Source organism: Plecotus auritus (genome assembly GCF_963455305.1).
Source record: "Plecotus auritus genome assembly, chromosome: 4".
Taxonomy (NCBI): domain Eukaryota; kingdom Metazoa; phylum Chordata; class Mammalia; order Chiroptera; family Vespertilionidae; genus Plecotus; species Plecotus auritus.
The window spans coordinates 145,773,457-145,790,553 of NC_137775.1; the positions used below are offsets into that span (position 1 = coordinate 145,773,457).

A 17,097-nucleotide genomic window follows, 5' to 3' on the forward strand; every position below is an offset into this window, starting at 1 on the left:
TTTTTTAAAACTTTATTTTAGAGAGGGAAAAAGCGGGAGCGGGAGAGGGAGAGGGAGAAACATCGATTTGTTGTTCCACTATTTATGCATTCACTGGTTGATTCTTACATGTTCCCTGACCAGGGATGGATCCTGCAACCTTGGTGTATCAGGAGGACATTCTAACCAACTCAGCTATCCGGCCAGGGCTTGCCATCACTTCTTAACCCATGCTCTTCTATCACAAAACTTTTGTGATCTGCCTAAGATACTTTCTGGAACAAGGCAACATACAAACTACTTGCCTACTGTAGTAATATAAAGCTCTTTAAGACAGATTCTGATTAGTATTCCCACTCTTGATCAGTTTACACATTATTTTTATAATACAAACTCTAGACCTCATCATTCCTGAGGTGTTTTGTTTTTTTTTTAGTTGGCAGAAATATCCCAGCATTACTGCAAATAACATGAGGGGGAGGAGTATGTATTGGAAAACTTACATTTATTTAATTCATATAGCCCTAAGCATAAGTCCTGTTTTACTTGTGAAGAAACAAACATTACGGAACTTACCGTAAGTCACAAGTGCAGGAAGTAGCTGATGGTCATTAGAACCGAGGTCTGTAAGATTCCAAAGCCCACCCCTTTCAATATACTCTGCTGCCTCCTTCAAACCAGAGAGACTTGTTTCTTTTATCAGAAACTTCCATTTTCTCTTCATATTTTAAAAAATAATGCTATAGAATCAAAGTTGAAGCATCTTTTTCTGTTTTAAATATATCTTACCAACAAAACAAAAACATTCTGAAATATATAAACTGGAAAGTAAAACAGATCCATGTTGAGATAAACAATTCCAGACTCTTGATGTGTTTGTTTTACCTAAATGGGATCAAATCAAACATAGACTTCTGGAAAACTGCTCTTTTCATGGAATTATGCTGCTTTTCCATGTTAGTATCTTCAGATCTACCACTTCCTTGTTAATTACTATACACTTTGCTGCTAAGCAGATGGACTGAGCTTTCTTTCTTTTCCCATGTGGTTCACACTAAGCTGAGTTAACGTGTTCATAAATAAATCAACTACACTCATGCCTCAGGATTTTGATTACTTTGCTGTTGCCTCATTTCTTTCAGATCTCTGCTCAAATGATACCTTATGGGAGAGACATTCCCTTCTACCATTTTCCATCTCCATTCACATATAATCACTTGATGTATTTTATTGTTTATGTTTGTTGTCTTCAACTAGAAAGTAAAAGAAGTTGTGTGCCAGTTATGAGGCACTGAGGATATAGCCTTGACCCTCCATTGTATCCTAAAAGAACCTATGAACTGGAACACAACCAGCAATCAATACATACTGTTCAATTAATCTCCTAACTTGAAATGTCTTCTGTATTATAATGTAAGGTCCATATAAACTTGTTTTATTTCTGGACTTTCCATATAATCTTATTGATTTATCTATGTATCATGTGCCAGTACAAAATAATCTTATTAGTTACTATAATTTTGTTTTAACATATGATATGCCAAATTTTCCTTCTTTTTGAGAATTTTCTTGGTTATTGCCATATTTATCTCTCCAGGATGAACATCAAAAATCAAACATCATTTCAAAATATGTTTTTTAAGTTCTCATTAGAACTACAACGATATAGAATGAATTATCATCTTTAAAAACAATTAAGTCTTGCCGAAACCGGTTTGGCTCAGTGGATAGAGCGTCGGCCTGCGGACTGAAGGGTCCCGGGTTCGATTCCGGTCAAGGGCATGTACCTTGGTTGCGGGCACATCCCCAGTAGGAGGTGTGCAGGAGGCAGCTGATCGATGTTTCTCTCATCGATGTTTCTAGCTCTCTATCCCTCTCCCTTCCTCTCTGTAAAATATCAAAATATATTAAAAAAAAAATTAAGTCTTCCTAGTCAAAAACAAGATACAGCTCTACAATAGTTATTCAATCTTCTTTATAGTTTTAAGCAGGACATTATAGTTTTCAATATTTCTGGAGAATATATGGTGGTGGTTTTTAAAAAAGCATCCTTCCCACCATATTTCTAACTGGTGATTATTGGTTCATATTTTATGAAAGCTATTGTTTTTAATATGTATATATTATATAACATATATTAGCACATTTTTGTGTATACACACACACACACACACACACACACACACACTTTTCTTAACACTTCCCATTTTACCAAGCTTGTTATTTAAGATGGTTCAGGTAATTCCTTTCTATGTTGCATGCATGCATATATGTGATGTTATCTGTAGTAATAAAAGCGTAATATGCTAATTAGACTGGACAGCCGAACGACCTTCCGGACAAATTTCATGCACTGGGCCTCTAGTCATACATAAATTATGACAATACTGCCTTCATTTTTCCACTATTATGCCTCTTATATACCTCTTATTGGACCCCTTTAGTAATTCTATTAGGTAACTAATTAGTACTTCTAAAACTCTCTTAAATAATACTAGAAGACAACTTTTTATCATTCTTGTCTTTACTTCTAATATTTCACCACTAAATATTATTGAGGCTACTAATTTGTGATACATATTTTTATCATGTTAAAGAAATCTCTCTCTACACTTCCTCAGTTTAGCGAGTTTTTATTTCTAGAAAATGCCTATTCAACACCTATCAAGATAAACATATTATTTTACTTCTATTAAAATGTAGAGTTATAAAAACAGACTTCCTAAAACTGAAGCATCCTTGTATTCTTAAAGTGAACTTTACCTGACTTTCTTCAAGTTAATTTTCTAATGAAAAGCCTGACACTATTGACTAATATCTCCTTTTGAATTTTTGGACTAATATTCTATAGAAATTTTTCAAGTTGTCTTTGTCAATTTGATGTTTGTATCACACTAACTTTGTATAAAGTTTTATTTCTTACATGGTACTGAGAACTGGTTAAAAGTTTAGATACTAAGGTAAAACTGTCTACATTTAAATTTTAATTTTGTCACCTTTCTAGTTGTGGGACGCTGGACAAATTCTTTATTTCTGTAAGGTCCATTTTTCTTAACTTATAAAAAGAAGACATAGGGTTGTTACAGAGCTCATCTGTGGCCAATTCAGGTGAAATTCTTAGAACAATGCTTGCATCATATGTGTTAACTTATTATTAAAATAGATGCCCTAGTATCCAATACAACCAGAACAAACAGTAACTGAAAAAATGGTTAGAGGGAATCATTTAAAAAAAAAAAAAAAGATACACAGATACATAATTTAAACATTTTATTTTAACATAAAATTTATAATGAACATTTATTCTCCAATCTCCTGACATAACCAAGGCTTTCTCTTTGCACAGAGGATTCACTGAATGGGATTCTACATTAGCTTTCTTGCACAAACCACATCCATACATATCATCAAGAATTTAAAACAGAGTGTTTTCTAAATTTTTATGACTTTTCTTTCTAATTTATATCTATTTGCCAAACTTTAAGTCCTTGCAAAGCACTGCATCTGTCTATATTTAATTAAATGACAAATATACAGTAATAAAAAGTTGGCATGAAAGAATGGAAACAACTGCCTCTTGGTCATCATACTCTTCAACTAGTGGGATAGTTAACAGAGTTACTAGCTGCAAAAATTCAGCTTCCCATGTTATCTAAGCTAGTATTATTTACAGAAGAAATGGAAAGTTATCTATTAATCTAACAAGTCTATTGAAGGAAAAATTCATAGTATATTGGTATCTATGTCTCATATCAATTTCTTTTCTAAAAGTTGTCATGCATATTTTGAAACACTTATGCAAATCTTACAAGTTGTAAATTAATCCTATATAATAAAGGGGTAATATGCAAATTGACCCTAACAGCGGAACAACCAGTTGCTATGATGCGCACTGACCACCAGGGGGCAGACACTCAACGCAGGAGCTGTCCCCTGGTGGTTAGTGCGCTTCCACAGAAGGAGAGCCACTCAGCCAGAAGGCGGCTCATGGCTGGCCAGCTCAGCAGTGGTGGCGGGAGCCTCTCCCGCCTCCGCGGTAGCGCTAAGCCGTTAGTCGGACATTCCCCAAGGGCTTCCAAGCTGCCATAGGGATGTCTGACTGCCAGCTTAGGCCCGATCCCCTGGGGAGCGGGCCTAAGCCAGCAGGTGGACATCCCCGAGGGCTCCCGGACTGCATGAGGGCACAGGCCGGGCTGAGGGACCCCCCCCCTCCGGTGCACAAATTTTCATGCACCAGGCTTCTAGTATTATATATGGGGGGAAAGCTCTTCTTTAAAAAAATTATTTAAAATATTAAATGAAGAGAAATGTGACTGATGTATGATAATTACTTATAACGTAGGTCATAGGGTGGGCTCAAATCATGAAGACCCATGCTTCATAATGAATATATTTTGCTGTGTATACATATGTAGATACATATAAACATATATGCAAATGTATATGAGTATTTCTTTGCAATATTCCAAAACATTAATTCTTCCATTCTGTCATACTTAATAAAAATGTATCTACCATTTATTTTCTCCTCCCTCATATTTACTCGGCCTATCCCAGTCTCATCTTTTCTACTTCAAGCCCTATGATTTAATCACACACACAAAAAACAATTCAGGGACTTTAAGATCCTTAATTTTACCAGATCAAGTATCAAAGTGCCTGCAATCTAGTTTCTCTGTCATTCAGCAGTCATTAGAGCTTTCAAGAGAACCATGCTGTTCTCCTTCTGAAAACACATTCTGAAAGATTTTAAATATCCTACAGAGTATAACAACCTCCACTCAGCAAATATTACAATCATGAGCTTACCTTATTAATTCTAGTTGGGCAAGTTCCTGATTGGCTTGAAATATAGGTTTTTTAGTGAAGAGTTCACCAAGGATACATCTAATGGAAAAAATACCCATCATTAGCAAATGATATGGATTTTACTTAACAAGGGTTTCAAGTAAATTAAACCAATCAATAAGCCTATCTTACCCACAGCTCCACACATCAATAGCCGGTGTATACCTTTCTTCTCCCAACAGCAGTTCAGGTGGACGGTACCATAAAGTGATGACCTTGTTAGTATACGGCCGACTAAAACAAAAAAACAAGCAAAACAAACAAAAAAAAACACCAACTCTTTAGATTTAGTATCTGTTAGAATAAGAAAAATTCTCCTAGGAAATATTAGTTTGGCTGCTCAAAAAAACCCTAAAATCCTAACTAAAATCACTTTCATATGCCTACTAAATACAGACAAATAATATATGATTATAAAATACACGAGAGCAACGTGATTAACTGAAAAATTCCCTTAATATATAAAAATAAAAATTGGCTGGTTTTAATTGTAATGTGGCCAAAAGAAGGTCTTTTTATCAACTCCACTGTTCAGTACTGCTTTTCCTTTCTATAATAATGTTTAAAGAGATTAACTGGCTTAAAGGGAATTGATTTTGACCAAACCTGGCAAATTACTAATATGTAGCAAGATACAGTTTCAACTGGAACACCTAACGAAAGTTTTCAACTGGGCATATCTCTGGCAATCTTTCACTGGTTTCAATCCACTTTAGTATGTGAACAGAAAGTACAGAAATGTAGATTGCAGTAGCTGAGGTCTATGCTGCAAAAAATCACTAGCAACAGATATATTTTATCAGATGATTCCTTTGTCACCTTCTAACAGGGAGGGCATATATATATATATATACTGCTACCTCTTTATTTACCATAGAAGAGATTATCTAGTAAGTTGTAATAGGGACAAGTTTTACCACCACAGTACAAATTCTCTGGCAAAATATTTTCAACCCTTAGAGAATGGTTATACTCTGCTGATTTACATGACTAAAGAGGGTCTTAAGAAATTAGAAGTGGTTCTTTCACTGATCATTTTTAGGATATATATTTTAGGGTAATCAATACGTGTTCAGATCAATTCTAAACCTCTTTCTGGATATCATCCAAATCACAAGAATGCCAAGGCCATCTCAAAGGAAATGACCCATTAAGGCTGTATTCCACTGAGGCTGGCTTAGCCCTGGACCAGTTTTGGGAATAGGAAAAGGAGTATCCTATATAATAAAAGCCTAATATGCTAAGTGTCTGGTCGACGGGTCGACGGTTCAACCAATCAAAGTGTAATATGCTAATGATATGCTAAGGTCACTCAACCGCTCGCTATGATGTGCACTGACCACCAGGGGCCAGATGCTCCAACTGGTAGGTTAGCTTGCTGCTGGGGTCCAGCCGATCGGGACTGAGCGAGAAGGGCCAGACACACCATGGAGCCCTCCTGCGGTCCCTCCCAGGCTGGCCAACCTTCCATGTCCCTCCCCGGCCCTGATTGTGCACCAGTGGGGTCCCTCGGTCTGGCCTGCACCCTCTCACAATCCAGGACCACTCGGGGGATGTCGGAGAGCCGGTTTCGGCCTGATCCTGCAGGCCAGGCTGAGGGACCCCACTGGTACACAAATTCATGCACTGGCCCTCTAGTATAAAAAGCAATTCCCTCTTGCTAACCATAGGTCTGAAGTTCCAGATAGCGTAAGACCTCAACAGCCTGCACCCAGCCAAATTTCTCCAAATAATTTAAACACTTGTGCTATATGCCATCAATCTGGGCATCACAGCATTATCACAGGCAGGACTATAGTAACAGTGTGCCAAAGCAGGAGAAAAGATTGCCCTTGGTATAAATTGTGAAAATAAGGAATATAGTATAAGTAGTATATGTTCAATAGCAAATTAGAATTTGGCTTTTCTAACATTATTGAAGTACTTTTTTTAGTGATTTTTGTTTGTTTACCAGAATCACTTATTTTCACTTAAGGTCTTTTAAAATCTAGATACTAAATTTGTATCACACTACTCTAATTACTAGTAAGCTGGACTTAATCATTCTTTAAAAATATGTTTATCTCCATTATAAATTTGAAATTCCTTTCCTATTTTTCTCATTCAAATCCTATTACCTCTTTCAAGGCACAGTGAAAGACCCATCTCCATAATGACTAATTTCTGTTTACAATAGATTAATTTTCACATTCTGAAATTTGTATCACAGTAACCACTGTATTAAACACTCTATTTTAGGTTTTATACCTTCCCCAAAGAGTCAAGAGACCCCAGGAAGCATTCTTTTTTTTTTTTAAATAATAATACATGCTCAATGTAGTCATTTAAAAAATATATATTTTTATTGATTTCAGAGAGGAAGGGAGAGGAAGAGAGAGCTAGAAACATCAACGATGAGAGAGAATCATTGACTGGCTGCATCCTGCATGCCCCCTACTAGAGATCGAGCCCATAACCTGGGCATGTGCCCTTGGCTGAAATCGAACCTGGGACCTTTCAGTCCACATGCTGATGCTCTATCCACTGAACCAAACGAGCTAGGGCCCAGAGACCATTCTTTATTATGAACCCCACACACAAAACCTGAACAATGCTGGCATAGGGCAGACACCTTAATGATTATGGGCCTGCAACTTTAGGTTACATACATCAATTAGTGAGCTGGATGAAAGAACAAAGTTTGTGAAAATTATGAAGACTAGTTCTCTAAAACATTTCAAGCGTCCATAAGTATATGAAACCCATGCTCTTATTACTAAAGTGCACCCAGATATCTATAGTAAAGAAAATGTTTAAATTAATATAAATCTATTTGTAAATAGCTTATTTTTTAATCTTATTATGTTTAAATTTTTAAATGTTTGTATTGATTTTTAGAGAAAGAGGAAGAGATAGGGAGAGGGAAACATCACTGTGAGAGATAAACACTGATCCGCTGCTTCCTGCATGCCCCCTACAGGGGATAGAGCCCACAACCCAGGCAAGTGCCCTGACCAGGAATGGAACTGGCCTGGGATGACGTTCAACCAACTGAGCACACAGGAAAAGGCTTAAATGTTTTTTAAAAAACATGTTGAAGCGTGTGGAGAAATTACACATATAAAGGTTACTAAATCCTAATGAAAAAGAAGTTTATATAATATTATTATTTTACATCTCAAGTTCTAGGCAACATTTAGAGCATAGTCATCTTTAGCAGTTTAAATTATGTTTTAAGTGTTTTTCAAAAAATACTTTAAATAAGCTTAATAAACTAGTTTAATAAACCATTTTAAAAATATTTTTTATTGATTTCAGAGAGGAAGGGAGAGGGAGAGAGATAGAAACATCAATGATGAGAGTGAATCACTGATTGGCTGCCTCCTGCACAGCCCCCACTGGGGATTGAGCCCACAACCCCAGCCTGTGCCCTGACCAGGAATTGGACTGTGACCTAGTTCACAGGTCAATACTCAACCACTGAGCCACGCCAGCTGGGCTAATAAACATTTAAAAGTTAACACCGACAATAGGCAATAAAAAAGACTGCTTTATTAAAGTCAAGAAAAATTTCTTGATGATTCCAAATTTTTGCAAAACAGGTGCCACACGCCACTTTCCACTTTAGTGTTTAATGGAAAGAAGCAAACAGTGAGAAAGTATGCAGACAAAAGGACTTTAATCATAAAAGCAAATTCCTAGGTGGCGTTTACAGAACATAAGGTCAACTGAATCACACAGTTAATAACTATTTATAGCATTATCAAGAAAATATTCCATGCTATGATCAGGATGCTGTGTTTACAAATGCCAAGACGAAAGTAAAAGGCACTGAAACTGTATTTAGAAAGGAGGGTATTTAAATTCCAGAAAACTGAAGTACTGTTGTAATATTAAAATATATCAACCAAAGTCCGACAAATAAATGAAAATCTAGACTCCCCAAAAATGAATATTCTAAACTTGGGTCAACTAGGTTTGGCTACCTACTGTCAACTTCTAAAGATGGTCCTGTTTAGATCACAAAAAGATAACGCAAACTGATGTGATACCACATATATGATGCTTTATTTTTTTTAATGGATTTTTTTAAATTACATTTTTGAGAGATGTCTACCCAATTTCTCCACATACACACAAAAAAATTGATTCCTATTGAAAAACAGGAATGAAAACATATGGTCAGGTTCTTAGGTGTTACAGAGCCAATTAATATCCTTTAAAAAAGGAAAACCTAAAAATAGAAGATGAACACCAATTTATCCTCATAATTAAAGTTAAATTCCAAGCAATACATTCCATAACCTAGCAACACACCCATACACAAAATCTCTCCACCATTAAATTAAAAAAACAAAATAGGAATTCCAATGAGCTACATTCTTAGATGGGCAAAAACTAAACTTTGTAAAGATCAAGACATAATGGTCTTGCCCTGGCTGGTGTGGCTGTTGGCTGGAGTGTCTGCAATACACAAAAGTTGGTGGGTTCAGTTCCTGGTTGGAGCACATACCTAGGTTGCGGGTTGGATTCCTAGTCAGGGAGCTTGCAACATGTGAGGGAGACAAACCAATAGATGCTTCTCTCTCACAATGATGTTTCTCTTTCTCTCCCCCATGCAAAAAAAAAAAAAAAAAAAAAAAAAAAAAAAAATCCATTTAAAAATTTAGAAATATTTTTTTAAAAAGAATTATGGTGACAATGTTATATACTCTGAATTTCAATTTCTACTAAATATCTTCCTCTGTAAATCTCAATAACATCTTTAAAAATGAAAGCAGAAGTATTTCTTGGGAACTGTTGGGGAATTAACACCTAAAAATAAGAACAGTTTCTTTTTATTTTAAACTATCTACCTTAATGTGGCAAACAAAAATATTAAAATGTAAAGTCATTGGATTTTTACTAATATAACTTTCATGTGAAATCCCAGGTAATTTTAAATATTTAATGCTACCAAAATATTTCTCATTTCTTATTAGATACTTAAGAAACTTCAAGTGAGATTCAGAAATTAAAATATCACACACTTGCTAACCTGGTAATAAGGTGACATTATTTAAGCAAAAATAAAACACATTTGAAGGGCAAGATAACAGAGACAATGAAATTCAGCAGACAATATTTGCTACAAAAGAGCTCCAAAAAACTGCCATATATCTCCAAAGCAAACTTGAGCTCTCCACCTGTAAAATACTTTTTAGGTAATCAAGGTTACATCCAGAGTCTAACCAGGGAAGCACTCCAGTTTAATGAAAATAAATAGCTTTTCTGTCAAATGATCCAAGTTTAATTCTTACTTAGCTCTGCCACTTACTAACTGTGTGATCTTGGAAACGCACTTCAGTTGTCTAAACTTCAGGTAAAACGCGAATAAGAATAATGATATCCACACCACCCATCTCACAGGACTGCTTTCCCCTTAAAATAACTATTGTAAAAGGAAACCATCTATCTATAATAATAAAAGCATACTATGCTAATTAGACCAGACATCCTTCCAGACAAAACCAGGGCTGCGAGGGAAGCCTGGGTCCCGGGTGCCTGCTGGCGGACAGAGGAAAGCCCAGGTCCCGGGTGCCAGAGGGAAGCCGGTGCCAGCAGCCGGGGGAAGGAAGGCCTACTCTTTCACGAATTTCATGCATCGGGCCTCTAGTCCTATATAATAAAAGGCTAATATGCAAATTGTCCCCTCGGGAGTTCGACTGACCAGGAGTTTGACCACTTGCTATGATGTGCGTTGACCACCAAGGGGTGGCGCAGAATGAAGGAAGGCCCAGCCAGCAGCTGGCAGCAGGAAGGCCCTGATTGGCCCCGATTGCTGGCCAGGCCTAGGGACCCAACCCATGTACAAATTTCATGCACTGGGCCTCTAGTCTATACTAAAAAAAGGGTAATATGCTAATTAGACCGGGAGACCTTCAGGGAGACCTTCCGGACAAAGCCATGGTGGCGGGGCCGAGGCAGAGGCGGTTAGGGACAAGCAGGACGGCAGGGGTGGGCAGTTGGGGGTGAGCAGGCCAGCAGGGGGGGCAGTTGGGGGTGAGCAGGCCGGCTGGGGGGCAATCAGACTGGTGGAGGGAGGCCAGTTGGGTGCGAGCAGGCCAGCAGGGGTGGACAGTTGGGGGCGAGCAGGCCGACTGGTGGGGGGGGAAGTTGGGGGCAATCAGGCTGGCAGGCAGACTGGTTAGGGGCAATCAGGAAGGCAGGTGAGTGGTTAGGAGCCAGTGGTCCCGGATTGCAAGAGGGATGTCCGACTGCCGGTTTAGGCCCAATCCCTGTGGGTGGGATCGGGCCTAAACCAGCAGTTGGACATCCCCCGAGGGGTCCCAGATTGCAGAGGGTGCTGGCCAAGCTGAGGGACACCTCCCGCCCCCGCCCCCCCACCGTGAACCAATTTTGAGCACCGGGCCACTAGTGTGTGTGTGTGTGTGTGTGTGTATCCTATCTAATAAAAGAGTAATATGTAAATTAACCATCACTCCGTTACACTCACAAGCCACGCCTACCAGCCAATCAGGAGCAAATATGCAAATAAACCCAACCAAGATGGCTATGGCCACAGAGAGCAGGAGGGAGGCTTGGGTTTCCCTGGCAATGGAGGAAGCCAAGCTTTCCGCCTACCCTTGCCGGCCTAGGCCTCCACTCAAGGCTACCAAGTTTCAATCATAGAAGATACATAAACCCAAACAGAAATGTCGGCAGCCACGGAGCTGGAAAGAGCAGGAGGCTAGGGTTGCCCCCGGCGATGGAGGAAGCCAAGCTTTCCGCACACCCTGGCCGGCCCAGGCCTCGCTTAAGGCTACGAAGTTTCAATTATAGAAGATACATAAATCCCAACAGAAATGGCTGCCGCCACAGAGCAAGCAGAAGGCTTGGCTCCGCTCCAGGCTACAAAGTTTCAATTGTAGAAGATAAATAAACCCCAAATACCAGGGCCTCTGCTTGGGTCGCCAGGGGGCGTGGCCGGCCTGCAAACCACCACAGGACCCTCACCCAGGCCGCCCCACGCCCCAAGGGAACCCCCACCCTGATCCGGGACACCCTTCAGGGCAAACCAGCTAGTCCCCACCCGTGCACCAGGCCTCTATCCTATCTAATAAAAGAGTAATATGCAAACTGACCATCACTCCAACACACAAGGTGGCTGCCCCAATGTGGTCAAAGATCCTGCCCCCATGTGGACACAAGATGGCCACCACAAGATGGCCAGCAGGGGAGGGCAGCTGGGAGGAACCAGGCCTGCAAGGGAGGGCGGTTGTGGGTGATCAGGCCAGCAGGGGAGGGCAGTTGGGAGGAACCAGGCCTGCAAAGGAGGGCAGTTGGGGGCAATCAAGCCTGCAGGGGAGGGCAGTTAGGGGTTACCCGGCCGGCAGAGGAGGGAAGTTGGGGGTGACTGGGTCTGCAGGGAAGGGCAGTTGGGAGGGACTCAGGCCTGCAGGGGAGAGAAGTTGGGGGGTACCAGGCCTGCAGGGGAGGGCAGTTAGGGGTGACCAGGCCTGCAGGGGAGGGCAGTAGGGGAGGGATGTCCGACTGCCCATTTAGGCCCGATCCCACCGGGATCGGGATTAAACGGGCAGTCAGACACCCCTTGAGGGGTCCCAGATTGGAGAGGGTGCAGGCTGGGCTGAGGGACACACACCCCCGTGCACGAATTTCATGCACGGGGCCTCTAGTATATATATAAAAGGCTAATGTGCTTAGCATCCCAACGATCGCTATGACACGCACTGACCACTAGGGGGAAGATGCTCAATGCAGGAGCTGCCGAGCTGCAGTGACTTGGCAGCAGAGGTTCTTGGGTGACACACCCCGAAATCAGAGAGTAGGGAGCCTGATTCCTTGCAGGACCACGCAATTCCACCTTTGGCCATGGGTTACGTTGTTGCTGGGGCACTGTCGAACCCAAATCTGGTTTACTGTACGCTTGTATTTGCATTCCACACCCTGTACAACAACTTTGCAGAGTGCCTGCCCTCTTGCACTCCAGGACCCTTCGGGGGATGTCAGAGAGCCAGTTTCGGCCCGACCCTTACAGCCCAGGCCAAGGGACCCCACCTGCTGGAGGGAGCCCACTCACTCCGCAGACGCAGGAGGTTGGCTCTAGGGCAGGGGTGGGCAAACTTTTTGACTCGAGGGCCACAATGGGTTCTTAAACTGGACTGGAGGGCCAGAACAAAAGCATGGATGGAGTGTTTATGTGAACTAATATAAATTCAAAGTAAAGGAGCGGAGGGGAGAGCAAGAGAACCAGATAGAACAGCCGGATCTGGCCCATGGGCCGTAGTTTGCCCACGGCTGCTCTAGGGTGTGTCTGGCCTGTCTCGCCCAGTCCCGCCCTACAGGCCACCTTCAAATTAATTTCCTTTCAATGTGCACAAATCTGTGCACCTGGTCACTAGTATATAATAAGGTGCCATGCGCCCTGGTCGGTGTAATTCAGTTGGTTGGAGCGTGGCTCCATGCACCTTGCCTTTTTCATTCCCAGTTCTTTCATACATTGATTTCTTTCTCTCTCTCTCCCTTCCCCTCTTTCCCAAATAAGTAGAGCATATCCTCATGTGAGGATTTTAAAAAATATAATAAAAAAATAGTATCATGCACAAATGCTAGTTAAGTGTATTCATTTCTTTATAAACAACAAATATTTACTTAAATTCTAAGCTAGACACTGCACTAACAGCCAGCCAACCAACCATGGTTGTAGCTGTTTAGAGCCTTAAAGTCTGGTGGCAATATGGATATAAATTATAACAATATACTCTATGTACTACATAAAAGAATGAATAATATGCTGTGGACACATAAAGGAAGATGTGCCGATGTTGCCTGTAGGATTCAGGGAAGATTTCAGATAATGTCAAAACTGCACATTGAATAGAAAACACACACACACACACACACACACACACACACACACACACACACACACACACAAATTTGTCAGACTAAGGGAAAAGGAAGTCCAATTCCATACAAAAGGAAACAACTTATGTAGAATCACAAAGGTAGTCAAGAGTCCAACTTGTTTAGGGAAGTGCTAATAGTTCAACATTGCTATTACGGGGAGGGGAGAAATGGTAGTTCATAAGAATATAGGAGAAAAGAATGTTAGAAAAAAAGAACAGAAGCAGGAAAAGCAATTAAATTTTCTTTGCAATGGTCTATATGAGATACCTATATGTGAGAATGACTGAATACCTTTAACTAAAGTGGAGGATAAAGTAAAAGAAACTGACTTTTTGAGAAGATGTGAAGATAGGTTTTATAACTATGTTTAAGGTACTTAAATCATCTAGGAGGAGATTATGTGCAGTAAACACACAGATTTAGAGATCAAAAAATGGATCAAGGCTTGAAATTCAGATTTGTAAGTTTTCAGCATTAATGGAATTGAGGAGTGGTCACACTGTACCTGAAAGAATTAAACTGCCTTTCCCATTTTATGTGCTCAAAATGTAGCCTACTGCATTAGGGCAAAAAAAAAAAAAAAAAGAATTTAATCTGGTTAAATTACAATTAAATCAGTAATTTAAATGAGATTTCCATTTCTGAAGCTTGTTTAGTCACATTATTTGTCGTTATTCATGTTATGAGTGATCTTTTATATTACCATGGTTCCAACAGTGTCCAGTGTCTCCCAGATATCCTCTTCATTATCTGTAATTCCCAAAGCTACCTGTACTAATCTATACCAGAAGCATCCTCCAGATCAGAATAACCTTTTTACAAATCAAAATTAATGAAACAGTTACTATGAATGTATCTTAAGTTTTAGGGTATATAAAAATATCGAGTTTAAAATACAGTCCCTGTCTTTAAAATAACTACAATTCTAGCTTGAGTGAAAAGGCAAGAACACAAGTAATAAGATCAGTGTTAAGGTGACAATTTTAACATTAATATAACAATTTCACCCAGTACAAATATCAAAGAGGCAATACCTCTCCCAGGGGTCCTCAAACTTTTTAAATAGGGGGCCAGTTCACTGTCCCTCAGACCGTTGGAGGGCCGGACTATAGTTAAAAAAAAAAATCTATGAACAAATTCCTATGTGCACTGCGGGCCCGGGACGAGTCAGCTACTATGCAGGACAGGCATTGGCACCCGGCGGACCGGATAAATGTCCTCGGCGGGCCGCATGTGGCCCGTGGGCCGTAGTTTGAGGACCCCTGAATTTTTAACCTATACATAGAGCTTTGGAGAAATTTAATTTTGCTCTTAATGGCAGTTTTATGAAGAAACACTAGATGGCGATATTGCCTTCCAAAATGTTCTCAAAAGTTATTTTGATCAATTTTTAGAACCATAAAAGATGTTTTTCAATACCTTATAAATAAGGATTTTAGAGATTTTAAATCCTTCATCTTAAAGTTGAGAACAATGAGGTCTAGAGAGATTAAGTGACTTACCCAATATTCCACAACTGGTTAAACAGCAATGCCAGGACTAGAGCCTACAGGTTTTAAGTTACTTGCATTAAAAAAGTAAATGTGCTAAATTATAGTTTTTTCTATAGAAAATGAAATTAATTTCAACTTATATAGAAAGCACATACTTTTTTATATGGGACAATCACATAAAATGAAGAGATATTCCATCATTTGGAAAAGCACTGGAGCAACTTAGTAAAATAAAAACTCGAAAGAGGGTGTATCAGTCACAGGAAAAGTTGGACTTAAAATAGCTACTAAAAATAATTAATCAAATGAAGTAATTGGCGGGAACCTCTGTTCTCAAGATCTGTATTTCCCAATGCTAAATAAAATAAAATATGAATAACTAATGTTCAAAATGAGAAAATGATTCTTTAAGTTTTTAAAGGAATTGTTTTCCTTCTCATTTTAATCTAGTAGTTCTTATTTTTTCTTATATTGCAGTACACATGACAGCGGAGATCCATTTTGTTCACACCCACTCAATGTTCAATTCTTCCATATTAGCTGTAACTCCATCCAGTTTTCCTCAAACTCAAAAAAGATATCCAAAAGTACAAGAGTGAGACGATGTGGTTGATGCTATTAGAGTGATAAGCTCAAATCTGCCCTATTGTTAAACAAATAAACCCTATAATAATTTCTTGAATCCTTTAGTTATTCTGTCTATCGCTAATTACTTAGAAAACATTTCAAAGTAATATTTTCTTTGATTTGACATTTGGATGGATAGGAATTATGGTCAAGCCCTACCTTTCTGTTTATAATAAAAAAAATATGAATGAAAAATCATTTGCTGTATGTTTAGTTCAATATCCGGAAAACTTGGGACAACACAGTACAATCTGTTAAAGGCAGGTTTCAGTATGTTAGAAATCAGTTATGTTATTAAACTTTACTGGAACTATATATATCTCAAAATCATCCCATTGAAATAATCCTACTTCTCTGATTTTAAAGAAATAGAAAGTATTCAAATTTGAAAAAGTAAGTTTTAAATGAATATATAAACTCCTAAAGGATATATTTACTTATGAGACAAAATGAAACACCAAATTTTTGTCTTATAAATTTGATTAAGCAGAAAAATTCAGTATACATTATATAAAAATGCAAAGATTTTAAAATTTCCTACTTTTCGAAGCTCAAAATTCCCGTATCACTTCAGCAGGGCAATGAGGACCATGGCTCAGTGAACATACCACACCCACAGCACACCCAACATTACATTTTAAAAGTTTTGATAAGATACAATTTGGCTTTAAAATCAGATTTCCTGCCCTAACTGGTTTGGCTCAGTGGATAGAGCATCGGCCTGCGGACTGAGAGGTCCCAGGTTCGATTCCAGTCAAGGGCATGTACCTTGGTTGCAGGCACATTCCCCATAGATGGTGTACAGGAGGCAGCTGATTGATGTTTCTCTCTCATCGATGTTTCTAACTATCCCTCTCCCTTCCTCTGTGTAAAAAATCAATAAAATATATTTTAAAAAATCACATTTCCTGGAACATATCTATTCCAATGTGAACAATTATCTGCATAAAAAGAAACTGAGATGGGAAATGGTAATTTAGCTGTTCTCTGTCTACACTGACACCTAACATATAAACAAGAAAAAGTGAATTTATATTCAAGTATGACAGACACCTACTGTATTATGAAAGAATGATCTAATTACGGTGAAATCTCAATTAACCAGCTAAGCAGATAGACATCTTAATTAAGCAGAATTTCCCCCTAAAGAACAGGCACTGAAATTTAGTCATTCAAAAAACATACTTCAAGTGAAGTGTTGGATTAAGTACACATTCGGACCAATTCATTTTTTTCCCTTCAATTTCTACCATGAGGCACT

General features: G+C 39.1%; 1 protein-coding gene across 4 annotated transcripts in view; it reads right to left on the bottom strand.

Annotated features, from left to right (window-relative positions):
- The window catches only part of CDK13 (cyclin dependent kinase 13), a 122,359-nt gene that overhangs the window by 24,066 nt on the left and 81,196 nt on the right, over nucleotides 1-17,097 (bottom strand). For all 4 annotated transcript variants that reach the window (XM_080666904.1, XM_080666902.1, XM_080666903.1 and 1 more), the window contains exons 8-9: nucleotides 4,960-5,061; nucleotides 4,789-4,866 (exon numbers count right to left, since the gene is read on the bottom strand). In XM_080666904.1, coding sequence (XP_080523030.1) covers nucleotides 4,789-4,866; nucleotides 4,960-5,061 — 180 coding nt within the window. The remainder of the gene's footprint in view (nucleotides 1-4,788; nucleotides 4,867-4,959; nucleotides 5,062-17,097) is intronic.